Source organism: Triturus cristatus, chromosome 5_1 (genome assembly GCF_964204655.1).
Source record: "Triturus cristatus chromosome 5_1, aTriCri1.1, whole genome shotgun sequence".
NCBI classification, from domain to species: Eukaryota; Metazoa; Chordata; class Amphibia; order Caudata; family Salamandridae; genus Triturus; species Triturus cristatus.
Window position 1 is genome coordinate 45,408,551 of NC_140587.1, and position 12,540 is coordinate 45,421,090.

The 12,540-nt window shown below is 49.2% G+C and overlaps 1 protein-coding gene across 2 annotated transcripts in view; it reads left to right on the forward strand.

The window, feature by feature from the left end:
- Positions 1-12,540, forward strand: part of LOC146830124 (uncharacterized) — a 163,799-nt gene that overhangs the window by 84,515 nt on the left and 66,744 nt on the right. For both annotated transcript variants that reach the window (XM_085604352.1, XM_085604354.1), the window contains exon 5: positions 10,777-10,827. In XM_085604352.1, coding sequence (XP_085460478.1) covers positions 10,777-10,827 — 51 coding nt within the window. The remainder of the gene's footprint in view (positions 1-10,776; positions 10,828-12,540) is intronic.

A 12,540-nucleotide genomic window follows, 5' to 3' on the forward strand; every position in this document is an offset into this window, starting at 1 on the left:
GTGCTCGGGGTGTGTGCTCACGGTGTGTGCTCGGATGAGTCCACTGTGAGGGACAAATAAGCCACCCATAAGAGAGGTCACTGTGCTTAGGGTGTGTGCTCGGGGTGTGTGCTCGGGGTGTGTGCTCGGGGTGTGTGCTCACGGTGTGTGCTCGGGGTGTGTGCTCACGGTGTGTGCTCGGGTGTGTGTTCACGGTGTGTGCTCACGGTGTGCGCTCGGGGTGTGTGCTTAGGGTGTGTGCTCAGATGAGTCCACTGTGATGGACAGAGACGTCACCCATAGTTGAGGTCACTGTACACCCAGTCGGTGTGTGCTCGGGTGTGCCCGGGGTGTGTGCCCAGGGTGTGTGTGCTCAGATGGGTCCCCCGTGGAGCATCAGTGAAGCAACCCTTACACAGGCAGCCTTCGTGTGCACCAGAACCCTCCCCCGGGTGCGGCCTGGAGTAAACATAGCATTTTGTGTCCAGACAGTAACCATTATAGGTGCACAAGGGACGCGGAGAGAAAGTGAGTGAAAGAGAACGAGAAGGGAGGAAGAGAGAGACAAGTATGGTGGCAGGGCAGTGAGAAAGAAGAATGGAGGAGGAGAGAAGTGAAGAAAGAAGTGGTGGGATACAAACAGCTATAGGGGCACATGGCATCCGGCTTCAGCCCACACGGGTTTTTAGCCGCTGTCGAGATGCATAGTGACCGCACCGTCATCCGCTCCACTCAACACGCATGCACAGACGTCACCCAAGGATTAAACTTTTTTATGGGTGAAGAACTGCTGCAGGTTTATTTCATACAACATAAGTATGACGATAGAGTGGGCTATCTTACGGGCGATCCAGGGCAAGCAGCCCCTCGCTGCTCCGCCCGCCTTACGAGCCAGCACGCACGGTGGGTCGATGGCCGACAGCGCGGCACATACTTTTCAGATCCTCCTTTGGATCACGTGATCTAATACTCCCGCCCCCTTTTCACGGGGGACGGAGCGTGTTATGGCACCGGTTGGTCAGGCCCCCCAACCGCCCGAAGGACTAACAGGGCGCCGTCGCAGTCTTCCCAGAACCTCCTTCGGCTCCCGGACCTTGGCTCGGGCACCCTTACTGTGCCGGACAGGGGTACCCTTACTGTACCGACTGTCGCAGAGGTACCCTTACTGTACCCTTCTGCCTCCAGATCGCCCTGTAACTCCGCCTGCAACGCAAGAAAAAAAACATTATAACATTCCAGTAGTGCGCTGCCTACGCCGCGCAGGGTAAGCGGAAAGGGTGGGATCTCGCGCGGGAAGGAGCGAACAGGAAGCAGAGGGCGAACTGCAGGGGCGGGAGGCATAAGTAGGCCTGGCCCCGCCCAGTGGCCCGCCTCCCCCGGCAGGGCCAATGATAGGGGGGCCTCCCCTCCCAAGGCGCGGCATCCTGAGATAGGTGGAACCAGGGGGGGAGGCTCCGACGGGTGGCCACTAGAAGGCTGACCTGCTAATGTCCCCCTGCGTGGGACGCGGCCAGCGGCATTCCCGCAGGTGTAGTTTCACTTTTTAATTTGTAGGTTAGGTTTGTCTCTCCTGCTTCGATAATTCTCGTGCGTGCTGTCTTTCCCGGTCACTCTCTGTCACTGTTTCATTCTTCTCTTGCAGTCTGCCTCTGGTTCTCTCTTTCCACCTAGATGCCTCTGTCTCTCCTGCTCCGTCTCTCCCACTGCACCCTCGTACTTTCCCTCCCCCTCACTTCACCCTCCCACCTCAGGCTCCTCTTTACACACCTGCACAGGTGAAGTCCAGTGCAAACAGCCCCTCCTGCCAGGGCAGAATCCGGAGGCCCGGTGGATCCGTGGTTGCCCACTTCCTTCCTGCTCACCCGCGGGTGTGCCGGGACTGGAGTGACGCCGTGCGTGCGCGGCCCCTGTGTTTACAAGCGACTAATGCCAGGCTCCTCTCACACTCGTCACACTGAGGATTAATGCAGTGAGTGACGAGAAAGAGACAGCTTCAGTTACTGCCAGGATGGGACTAAGGGATTAATGCAGTGAGTGACGTGAAAGAGACAGCTTCAGTGACTGCCAGGGAACCCGGGATTAGAGGGTTATTGCAGTGACTGACGAGAAAGAGACAGCTTCAGTGACTGCCAGGGAACCTGGGCATTAATGCAGTGAGTGACGAGAAAGAGACAGCTTCAGTGACTGCCAGGGAACCTGGGACTAGAGGGTTATTGCAGTGACTGACGAGAGAGAAACAGCTTCAGTGACTGCCAGGGCACCTGGGCATTAATGCAGTGAGTGACGAGAAAGAGACAGCTTCAGTGCCTGTCGGGGCACCTGGGGGTCAACAGGGGGTAAAAGACATTACAATTTTCAATGCCAATAGCTCAAAACCATGTCATTGCGAGACCTATTGCATTGTAACTGCTTGTTTACAAGTTGTGCCCTACTCAGTGGAACGCACCCTGCAGGTCGTATGTGGTCAGAACACCTGTGTACACCGAGTGCCCTATTCAGGAACATGTAAACAGCAAGGAAGGCCTTATCTGACCACTCTTAACACTTTAATGAGCGTGAGACTTCAATATTCGCACACTGCAAACAGTAATAGCGTCCTTATGTATGAGGTACAGTTGTAATCAAACTGAGGATAAAACCCTGCGAAACACTGGAACCGTGAGTACCAGCCTGTGATAAGGCGGAGGGACACGGAGAGTGACCTGTGCGCAAGCGGTAAAATGCGTTCCTTCTCTTCGGCGCTTGTGAAATCTGCGGGACCATCGCCGCGCATCAGTGCAATCCATCCGCGATCTCACCTGTGAGCAGTGCTTTAAATGGGAAAAACTAAGTGCAGGTACTCATTAAAATGAGCTAGGGGTGTGGTGAGTGGGTGGGGCTAGGGGCGGGGCTAAGGGCAAGACATGATGAAACTTAACGACTTCCATTATAGTTGCAGCACACACCAAAACACACGAGAAATGTGTTTATATAAACAAAGCAGGTTAACTCATTACACAAAATGAAAGAGAAATGCGATAATATGCTAACATTTCCTTTGTTTGCAATAGTTGCACCTTGTTAATGCCATACTGTTAGTTGCTGTTGTTTGGCACAATACTTTATATTTTTGAGCACGTGAGTAGAGAGAAACTGAAAATACCCGCACTTCAAACCAAAGCTCTTATGGCACCAAGCAAATGAAGCGAATCATCATGACCCTCCCCAGAAGATATCTCTTGTCTCTTCCTTCGATCTATCCATTCATTCTTTCATCCTACCATTTACCTGCTGATGTCCCCCATGTAACCTTTACATTCTATTGTCTATTCAGTCTTTCACCCATCATTCAGTTTTACCCTTTCACCCCTTTATACCATCCACCCTTTCATCCATCCTCCCTCCCTTTCATTCATCCATCCAATCTTTCACTTATCCACCCATCATCCGCCCTTTTATACAATCATCCACCCTCTTTCACCCATCCATCCATTCATTCACTCATCCATCCATCCATCCATTCATCCATTCGCTCATCCATCCATTCATCCATCTATACATCCACCCTTGCTCACTCATCCACCCACTCACTGACTCACCCACCGACCCTCCCTACTACATTATTTATGAACCTTTGTCGCCGAGCAGTTATGTACACACAAAGTGCCACCCGTTTTCTTCAAAATACCTCCTGAGAGCGTCTTGATTCTCTCTCTCGCTATTTTCATACAAAAAACAGGCCTACAAATGCAGGCAAACACACAAACATAAGCAGACACACAAAAGACTCCGGTATGATAAAAGCCATGTTAGACTCTTCACCATGGCTTTTTTAATTGCCACTGCCAGGGGACTGCCATGATTCCTGTGCTTGCGCAAATGCAGAAGATATTGTGAATGTGGTTGGCAGCAGAGGGCCTGAATGGACCCCAGAGCTGCCCAGATTTCAGATTGCTATGTGTGACATTTTCATATTTTCATTGCAATTATGAGTGACATTTCAACGACTACGAGTGACACTTTCCTACGAGCAAAATTAAGCAATGAAGACGAGGGAATCATATAAATATCAGAAATGGCACCCATTTGAGTATAGCTGCTAATGTTTCAGATTGCTAATGTGCGACATTTTCATAGATTCAGTGGATTTACCAGAGTCAGGCAACAACTACGTGTGTAACACTTAGAGTGGCACTTTCTTGCGACCAAAATCATAGAATGAAGTCAATGGAAATAGACAAATATCAGAAATCACACTCATTTGAGCAACAAGGAGGTCAAACTCTGCAGCAGGTGCTTTTGAAGCTATTATTTAATTTCTAAAAAAAATCAGCCCCCTCCAACCCAACCTCAGCTTCAGGTGCGACCAAACCACACGTAACAAAGAGATCTCTGTGGCAAGAATAGCAACTCACTGAGCTATCCACATACAATACAGTGCAACACAATATGCTTTTTTGAAGGAGGCATATTAACCCTCTACCCTACTTAATGATGAGAGTGAAAACTGCCAGTAGAGAAAATTCTGACCCCTCTCCAGCGGGAACAATAATCACATGACTTATCTCTGACTTAGCAAGTCTAACTGTGCTGCGAAAATAAAGGGTGCTCCTTCGTAGTGCACTGTCGAGCAGGGATGTTAAACACTTTGAACTACTAATAAATCATCTAAACTGCTAGTTTAGACAAAACGTAGCGCATTTTCAGCTCAGACAGACAACTCTAGTGTGCCCATTTGCAAGGCCATATACCGTGCTGGAGACCCCTAATCATTTTCGTAACAAACTTTTTAAATGTCAGCAGCAGGAGATTATTAAATTAATATCTGATTGACCTGAATCTCTTTATAGCTGTCAGAACGGTCCACCGAGAAGAGCTGCTGGCGCGGCACCGCCGGGATCGCTAGCCTGTCTCTCCTTCTTCAGAGAGTCAGGAAGGGCGGTGCCTCAGAGCAAAAAGAAGTTAGATAAGCGCTGCAGGGGCCTCTTCGATCGCATTGTCTGGCCATTAACCCTCCGATCGAGAGAAAGTATGGGAAGTGTGAGAATCCGCCGCCCTGGCCCCTGATAACATTTCTCTGTTTAAAATATTACCCTGCACTGACTTTTCACTACCTGAAGTGCTGCGCTTTGAAAATCACACGCGCACACTAGCAGGTAAAATGAATCTCGACCCTGCTCTGTCAAGCGCAGGGTGATAGTGAGCACCGGAGATTATTCAAACGAGCCCTGCTGAATAGCTCGGCTGGGGCTCAGATCGGGGCTACAGAAGCGGCGCCTTGCCTGCCGGAGACACGTCCCAGTCCTGCTCACCAGCACAGCTAATGAGCCTACCTTTTCATGAGTACCGGTACTCTCTAGGGCAGTAGAAAAATGCCGGTACTCTGAGCGATAAATTTAAGAAGTGCCGGTACTCAGTAGCGGTGAGTACCGGCCCATTTAAAGCACTGCCTGTGAGGGTCTCAAGGCGCTCAGTTGGGAGAAGGGGGGGTCTGTGGTTCAGTCGAAGAGCCAGGTCTTAAAGTCAACTTGAACTTGAAATCAACTTCAGCTGCTAGCACACCACAAACCAAGCCACCATTCTCCTCCACATCTGTGGAAGCCCAAAAATGAGTAAACACACAGGCAGTAAGATTCAAAGAGTAACTCTATAATCGCAAGTGCGAGCAGCGAAGGGCTATCCCGGACCTGCTTGAAATGCAGAAGCTTGCAAGAAGTTTTAATAAGTTGCAATGCATGCTGCACAAAGATGCACAGCCAATGAGAGCCATCTGCTCAGTGAAAGGATGGAGGCTTCCATGCACTTATCCAAGCAATAGGAATCAAACATTTGGCTGTACGCGGGCATTGACTTATGCAATCGGTAGACGAAGCATAGCAACACTTTGTCAACAACATTGCGACCCTCATTGCGCAAAGCCTTGCGGTTACAGTGAGAGCAAAGCAAGATCATCTAAAGCCAGCAGGTCTTTCTATGTTCTGCAGACTTCTTATTGAGTCTCATAAAATGGAACCTGAAACAAGATGGATTCCACAGAATCACTTCAGATCGCTCATCAGCTCACTCAAGAACCGACCTGAACAACCTTTGGAACCAGTCAAAGCTGCTAAAAGCTCCTCCATGTGCACGTCCATTAAAATTGACGACCGAGCTGTAAAAGCAAAAGAATTTGCACCATTCTTTGACTTAAAAGTAAAATCATTTTTGTGTCGCAATGGTCATCGCAACCCGATCACTATGTGGGAATCCAAGAACATTTGGTAACTCTTTGACATAATTGGGGAGGAAGAACTACTGAAAACCATTATGAAGACCAAGCTACTTTCTGGACCCTATTCTGGGTAAGATTGTCCAAGACCCTTGCTCACCCCTGCTCCCCTAATGGACTACGTTTGTGAATCTCTCACTCAACGAAGGAATGCTTCCTGACTGCCTCAAGATTGAAGAAGTTACTCCTCCGCTCAAAAAGTGCCTTCGCATAGGCAAACAACTTCAACAATTTTAGTCCAGTCTCCAACCTCTTTTTTGTGCAAAAATCATCAAAAGATCTGTAGCAGATTCACTTACCTATCACATTCAAGATAGCAACCTCCCAGACGAAAAGCAATCGAGTTTGAATCATGGCTGCAGCACTGAAACAGAACTGCCCCAGGTGCTTAGCGATGCACTTTGCAACCAAGATTCAGGCAACTCCTTCCTCCTGATGCTTCTCGACCTATCAGCGGTCTATGAGGCAGTAAACCACTGCGTGCTTCTTGAAATGCTCAAAAGGGGAATGGGCATTGATGGTGTGTTCCACAGGGGTTGAATCATTCCTCATGAGCAGGTTGCGGAGGATAAAAATGGAATGATTGTTTCTCAACTCCGATGGCCATAGCTCCAGGGGTCCCTCAAGGATCTATCCTAGCCCCGACCGTATTCAGCCTTAATATTGAACCCACTGAAGTCTTACTAAGAAAATCAGGGATCTTTTATTATCAGTATGTTGATGACACCCAACTGTACCTACAAGTCTCCTCTGACATCTCACTTCCTGCCAACACGCTTAACACAGTTCAAGCCTGGACGAGTTGCCATCATTTAAAGCCGAACCCATTCTAAACTGAACTCCTCTGCATTTCCTCATCGAAATCACTAATCACGGTACAATCATGGATGGACAAACTCAACATCCTTAATAGCAAACCCACTGTCATGGACAGTGCCAAATCAATAGGAGTCATCCTAGATAGGCAACTCAACTTACAATCACAAATTAGCACCATTGCCTTCAATGGGTGTTCCCTCATGGGAAGGGGTAGGCTGGTGCTCGAGTTTTAAATAAGTTGCAGCTTTTACAAACCTTATTTTGGGAGCCCCTAGTAGACAGCATTCCTGCAAAGTTACCAGGAGGAGGTCACCGCTTTGATGATGTTCACATGGAATGATCTTTCCTGCAAGGGCACAGGGGCCATGAGGCCCCAAGCTTGGGTATCTGTGGATAGAGGAGAGATCTCGATCAAGTTTAATTCAAGTTTTTGAGCCTGATGTATTCAGGATGAGGGTTCCCACCAGTGAAGACCACCAAGGCTGGTAGCCATCACCCCTTGACTCGCCCTCAGCCTATCAACAGCCTCCTGTCTAGTTGTGAGGGCTAGTGGAAGGACTGTACGAGAGTAGGATCTGCTTCACATGTTTACCCCCACTTTTTGCTGGTGTTTCACTGTTTTTCGACTTTAGTCTGGCTGGGACCCTGCTATTCAGGGCCCCAGCCTAGCTGCTTCCTTTCTAAAATGATTCTATGTACTTTAGGTACAGTTCAGATTGGAACTGACGTGCCCTTGTAAGCCCCTAGTATATGGTATACTATGTACCCAGGGCATAGCTACCCCAGAGGCCTACCAGGGCTGAAGCATGTATTATGCCACCCCTGGAAAGCCACCCAAAATGACACCACAGGTCTGCTACTTCAGCCTGGGTAAGGTGGTGCACGCACCCCTTACTGAGATATAGGTTCACTATATCTCACCATATACCCACATATAAACCTATAAGTCTCTCCTATGGCAGGCCTTATCAATCCTGAAGGCAGAGTGCTTGGTTTCTATGTGAGAGGGTGCCCCTGCATGAGCAGAGCCCCTCTGCAGCATTCGGACACCCTTCTCTGTGACTGTTGGTAGTGCAGCCTGACCATATACTCTTAAGTGCATTATAACCAAACGGTAAATGCTAACTTTGGACTGGCTGCACGGAAACATGTTGTGTTTGGTGTCAAACACCTTGGAATCATACCCCCACACCAGTAACTGGTGTGGGAATATGATCCCACCCTTCTAGAGGGAGAGACATGACAGCACTGGTCTACCCGGTAGAAACCTAATAGAGCCCTGGCATCACAAAATGGATGCTGTAGCCACAGACACGGGTCTGGCCTCCTGCTGCTGACAGAAACTTCGGCAGGGGAGGCCTGGACAATAGAGTTCCTGTCACAGGGAGGTGTAACCACCCCCCAGACAGGCTGATGTGTATTGGGGCTGGGTGGGAGCTCTCTCTGAGTGCTTTGAAGTCCTGCACTGGGGGCACATTTGGTGTCCCTGTGCATAGTCCAGATCAAACCGGTTCAGGGGCTTCCAGCCCCTGCTCTGGCGTGAAACTGGACAAAGGAAATGGGTGTAGCCACCCCTCTTTCCAAACCCTCCCATAGGTGGGTCCCTAGAGTATGTCCAACCCCCTACCTTAGTATAAGTATGGGACCCCAGTTCTTAGGACTTTAGATTACCCTGGACGAAACTCTGAAGCTGAATCCTGGACCTTCGACGCTCTGCTCAAGACTGGAGGACTGAAGAAATCTCACTTGGTGTCAAGGAGTAACTCCCCTGCTTGGCAGGCACCAACAAAGCAATTTGCCGGTCTGCATCATCGAAGCTCCCGCCGGACTCCAAAGTATTTGCAGCCCAGGAAGAAGATTTCCAGACATCTCAGAGGTCGCCCCGAGTCCCCAGCAAAGCTGAGACCCGCAGCCCTCGTGAGTAGCGTGGAACCGGAACTCCTGGTCACTGTGCACTTTTGCAAGTGCATTGACTTCTCAACGTCTCTTGAAGTCGTGCTTGGGCTGACTTGTAGCCACCACCTCAAGCACTGAATCCACTGAAGATTGTCAGCCTGGTCATTCCAAGTTACCCGTGGGGCGCCATTTTGTGTTTCATCTTGAGGTCCCTTTGCGATCCCTGGTTCGTTTACTGGTGGTTCCCTGAGGGGGTAACTTTGCATTTCCTTGGGCTTTCCTGGTTGCTCCATGTGTGCCCTGACTCCCATCCAAGAGGTGAGTCCCTCAGACCTTGCTGGTCTGCACCAAAGCATTTCTTCTCTTTCTGCTTGTGTTGCTGTTGCTTAGGCTTGTTGTGTCCAATCCGGGCACCGATGCTGCAGCATTCGACATCCTTTATGGGACAGCTCGAATCCAGCTCCTGGTTGTCCTCGACGCCTCCTGGTCCTCGTGACTGAAGAGTCAAGCTTCACCTCTTTCACCTGAAATCACCCGACATCGGTGGGCATCTGCTCATCGCCTTCCTGGTCACTGGCTAGTGACCCAGACTCTGTCCCCTCTGCTTTCAGGTTTTTCTCATCTTCGATCCAGGCTTGGATCTCTTCGGTCACTTCGCATCCTCATGGCAGCAGCACTTCTTCGCCAGGTCCCATTGAAATCGACAACGCGACCCGACACCAAAAGACACCTATGCACCTGGCTTCCCTGGGTGAGGTAACACGAGTACTCCGGTGCTCCCGTTGGTGCTAGCCCTAGAACTTCCTAAGTCCAAAAGGGTTTGGTCCTGACTCATTTCTAAGTGTCCCTAATCTTTAAAAATCTAACCGCGACTTTCCCCATAGAAGCGAACAGGAGCTCGCGGCTGTGTTCACACACTGCACACGGCCCCCGTGGGTCCCCTGTGTCACTACCTTGTGGTCCCAGCGATTCTACAGGCTCTAGGCCTTGTGTCTAGTTAAGTCGTGGTTCTTATACCACTATTTTAGTATATGGTTTGGCTCGCCCCTAGGGCCTGACTTGTATTTGTGCTATTTTATTGTGATTATTGAAGTGTAACTTATGTGTTTTGACCTCTAGTCTCATAAAGAGACTAGGAGGGTGTGCTTAGTAATAAATACATATATTTTATGTATATACCTGGTGTGGATATCTTTCATTTAGTGACTCAAGAGATTATAGACTGGTAAAACAAGCTGCTTTACATTCCTTCAAGACTTAGCCTGAAGGCTGCTCTCCATAGCTACCACTAGGATAGCTTTCAATAAAGGTTGTCTTTAACCTATAACCAATAAGGGGTTGTTTGGACTGATACAAGGTGCCCACTAGAACTAGTGGACAGCATATATCAGGCCAACTTCTCACAAGGACAAGGGGGCAACTAAGAGAGCTGTAATGGAGCTTTAGGGGAGCTCTCTTTTCCTCCTGTTCCTGGCGCTGTCCGTGGAACCAATGTGGAGAGTGGGGCAGAGGAGTCCACAGGGAAGCCATGGATAGCGGCTGTATTCAAACTCTGGGACCCCTAAAAGAAGTCCGAGACCTCAAGAAAGTCATTCCTAAGTTTATTTTCTCTGAGCACCAGTTCCTCCTAATGGATAATTTTCGTTTTTTTCTCTGTGTCCTGGCTGATTTCACAGGTGGGTTTACATTAAACAGTTAACCTCAGGAATGAGCAAACAGTAGAAGGGAGAGTGGGTGGGTGTGGGATCTGTCATCTCACTCTGCATGTCTATGTTAGTATGTGTCGATGCGCACATGTAGCAACCATGTACTTTTATTTGTGACTCTCTCGGCAGCGGATGGAACAACCATTGCGGACAATGCCATGTATGAAGCAACCACTGAAGGTAAGTGGCGAGTGAGTAAAACAAGAGCCCTGGACCCTTGCACTGCCATACCTTCTCTTATACCATATTTCATTCTCTCTTATATCCCTTCTCTGTACCTTCTCCCATGCATTCTTCCTACCCTTCCCCATAGCTTTTCTTATCCTGGCTCCCCTGCAATCTCTATTCCCTTCCCCATACCTTCTTCTATTCACTGTATTCTTTCTTCAATCGACACACCTTGTCATGCCTTCTCCCAGGCATCCTTCCCTTCCCCACACATTCCCTCATACCTTTTCCCATCCCTTTCCCATGCATTCTCCCCTTGGTTTCCCATAAGGTATTTTATGCTCTGTCACATGTCTTACTCATACCTTCTCTCATCTCTTAGCCCCTGAAGTGTCTATTCACTTCTTCATACCTTCTCTATTGCACTGTCATATCTCTTCTCTAGACCTTCTCTCATGCCTGCTCACATCCCTGTGCCCCTGATGTGTCTATTCCCTTCCTAATTCCTTCTCTGATGCATGCCATCTTTAATGCCTGCTCTCATCCCTAGGCCCTTGAAGTGTCCATTCCCTTCCTCATACCTCCTCTTATGCACTGTCACATCCCTTATGTAGACCTTCTCTCATCCCTCGTGAAGCGCTGGACGCAGTCGAAGGTTCCTAGTCCAGAATCTTGTCTGTCCAAGGTAAGGACAATTCCTTCTTGAAGCCACTGTGCCTTCCCACTGCTAGATATATGGGTGAAAGACAATTGTCCGCAGGAAGGGTTCAGAATACTGGAAGACAGCGCCTTAGAAGACAGCGAAGAGGAATCTTGAAAAGAGCGAGAAGGTCTGGCTACAGGCTTAGTCTGGAGAAATCCAAAATAAAAACCACGGAGAAAAATGGGGACAAAAATATAGACTAGGAGGCCTAGAACCTTCCGAAAAATACTACAGCTGCACTGTGATGCAGTCAAAGGACAGAATGGCAGTACACAGTCATATACAGACAGGAGAGGGAAATGGCAAAGCAATCACCTGATGACAACAATGATGATTGGGAAAAAGAAAACACAATTAAGAACAAACCTCCATCTTGGAACTACCTGGCGCAACATAGAAAACTAGTCTGGATTTAATATTTGAAATAGCTTTGACTGGGCTTTAGACAAGCGGTAGCCTTCTTCCTCCAGGAACGCCATGAGGTTGCTGATGAGTGTTGGCCCCACTCCTTCCCGTCACCCAGAGTGGTAGAGCTCCAATATGGCGCACACAGGAAGCCATCTAAGGGAGCTCCAACTAAGGGCCAAGGCTCAGAGCAGACCTCAACTCCCTGGACTGCAGGTGTGTCTTAGCCCTAGATTCAGAAACTACCAATGACCTGCTCATGCAGGAACCCGTCAGCCCTGCAGTCTTTCCGCTGGAACCCACAGTACTAGTGTCTATCCACGGGAGCCACTCAAGGCGCTGAGGGTGGAAGGGGGGCTGCTGATCCTTCTGGGTGCAGGGGTTCAGTCGAAGAGTCAGTTCTTGAGATCCTTCCTGAATTGTGTCACCGACGGGGATTGTCTGAGGTGGAAAGGCAGGGTGTTCCAGGTCTTGGTGGTGAGGTGGGAGAAGAATGTTCCTCTGGTCTTGTGGATCTGTGGAACAGTGGCCAGGGCCAGTTGGGCAGAGCGGGGGTGTCTGGCGGGTACGTGGGATGAGAGGCGGTGGTTTCAATTTACTGGTCCTGTGTCCTGGAG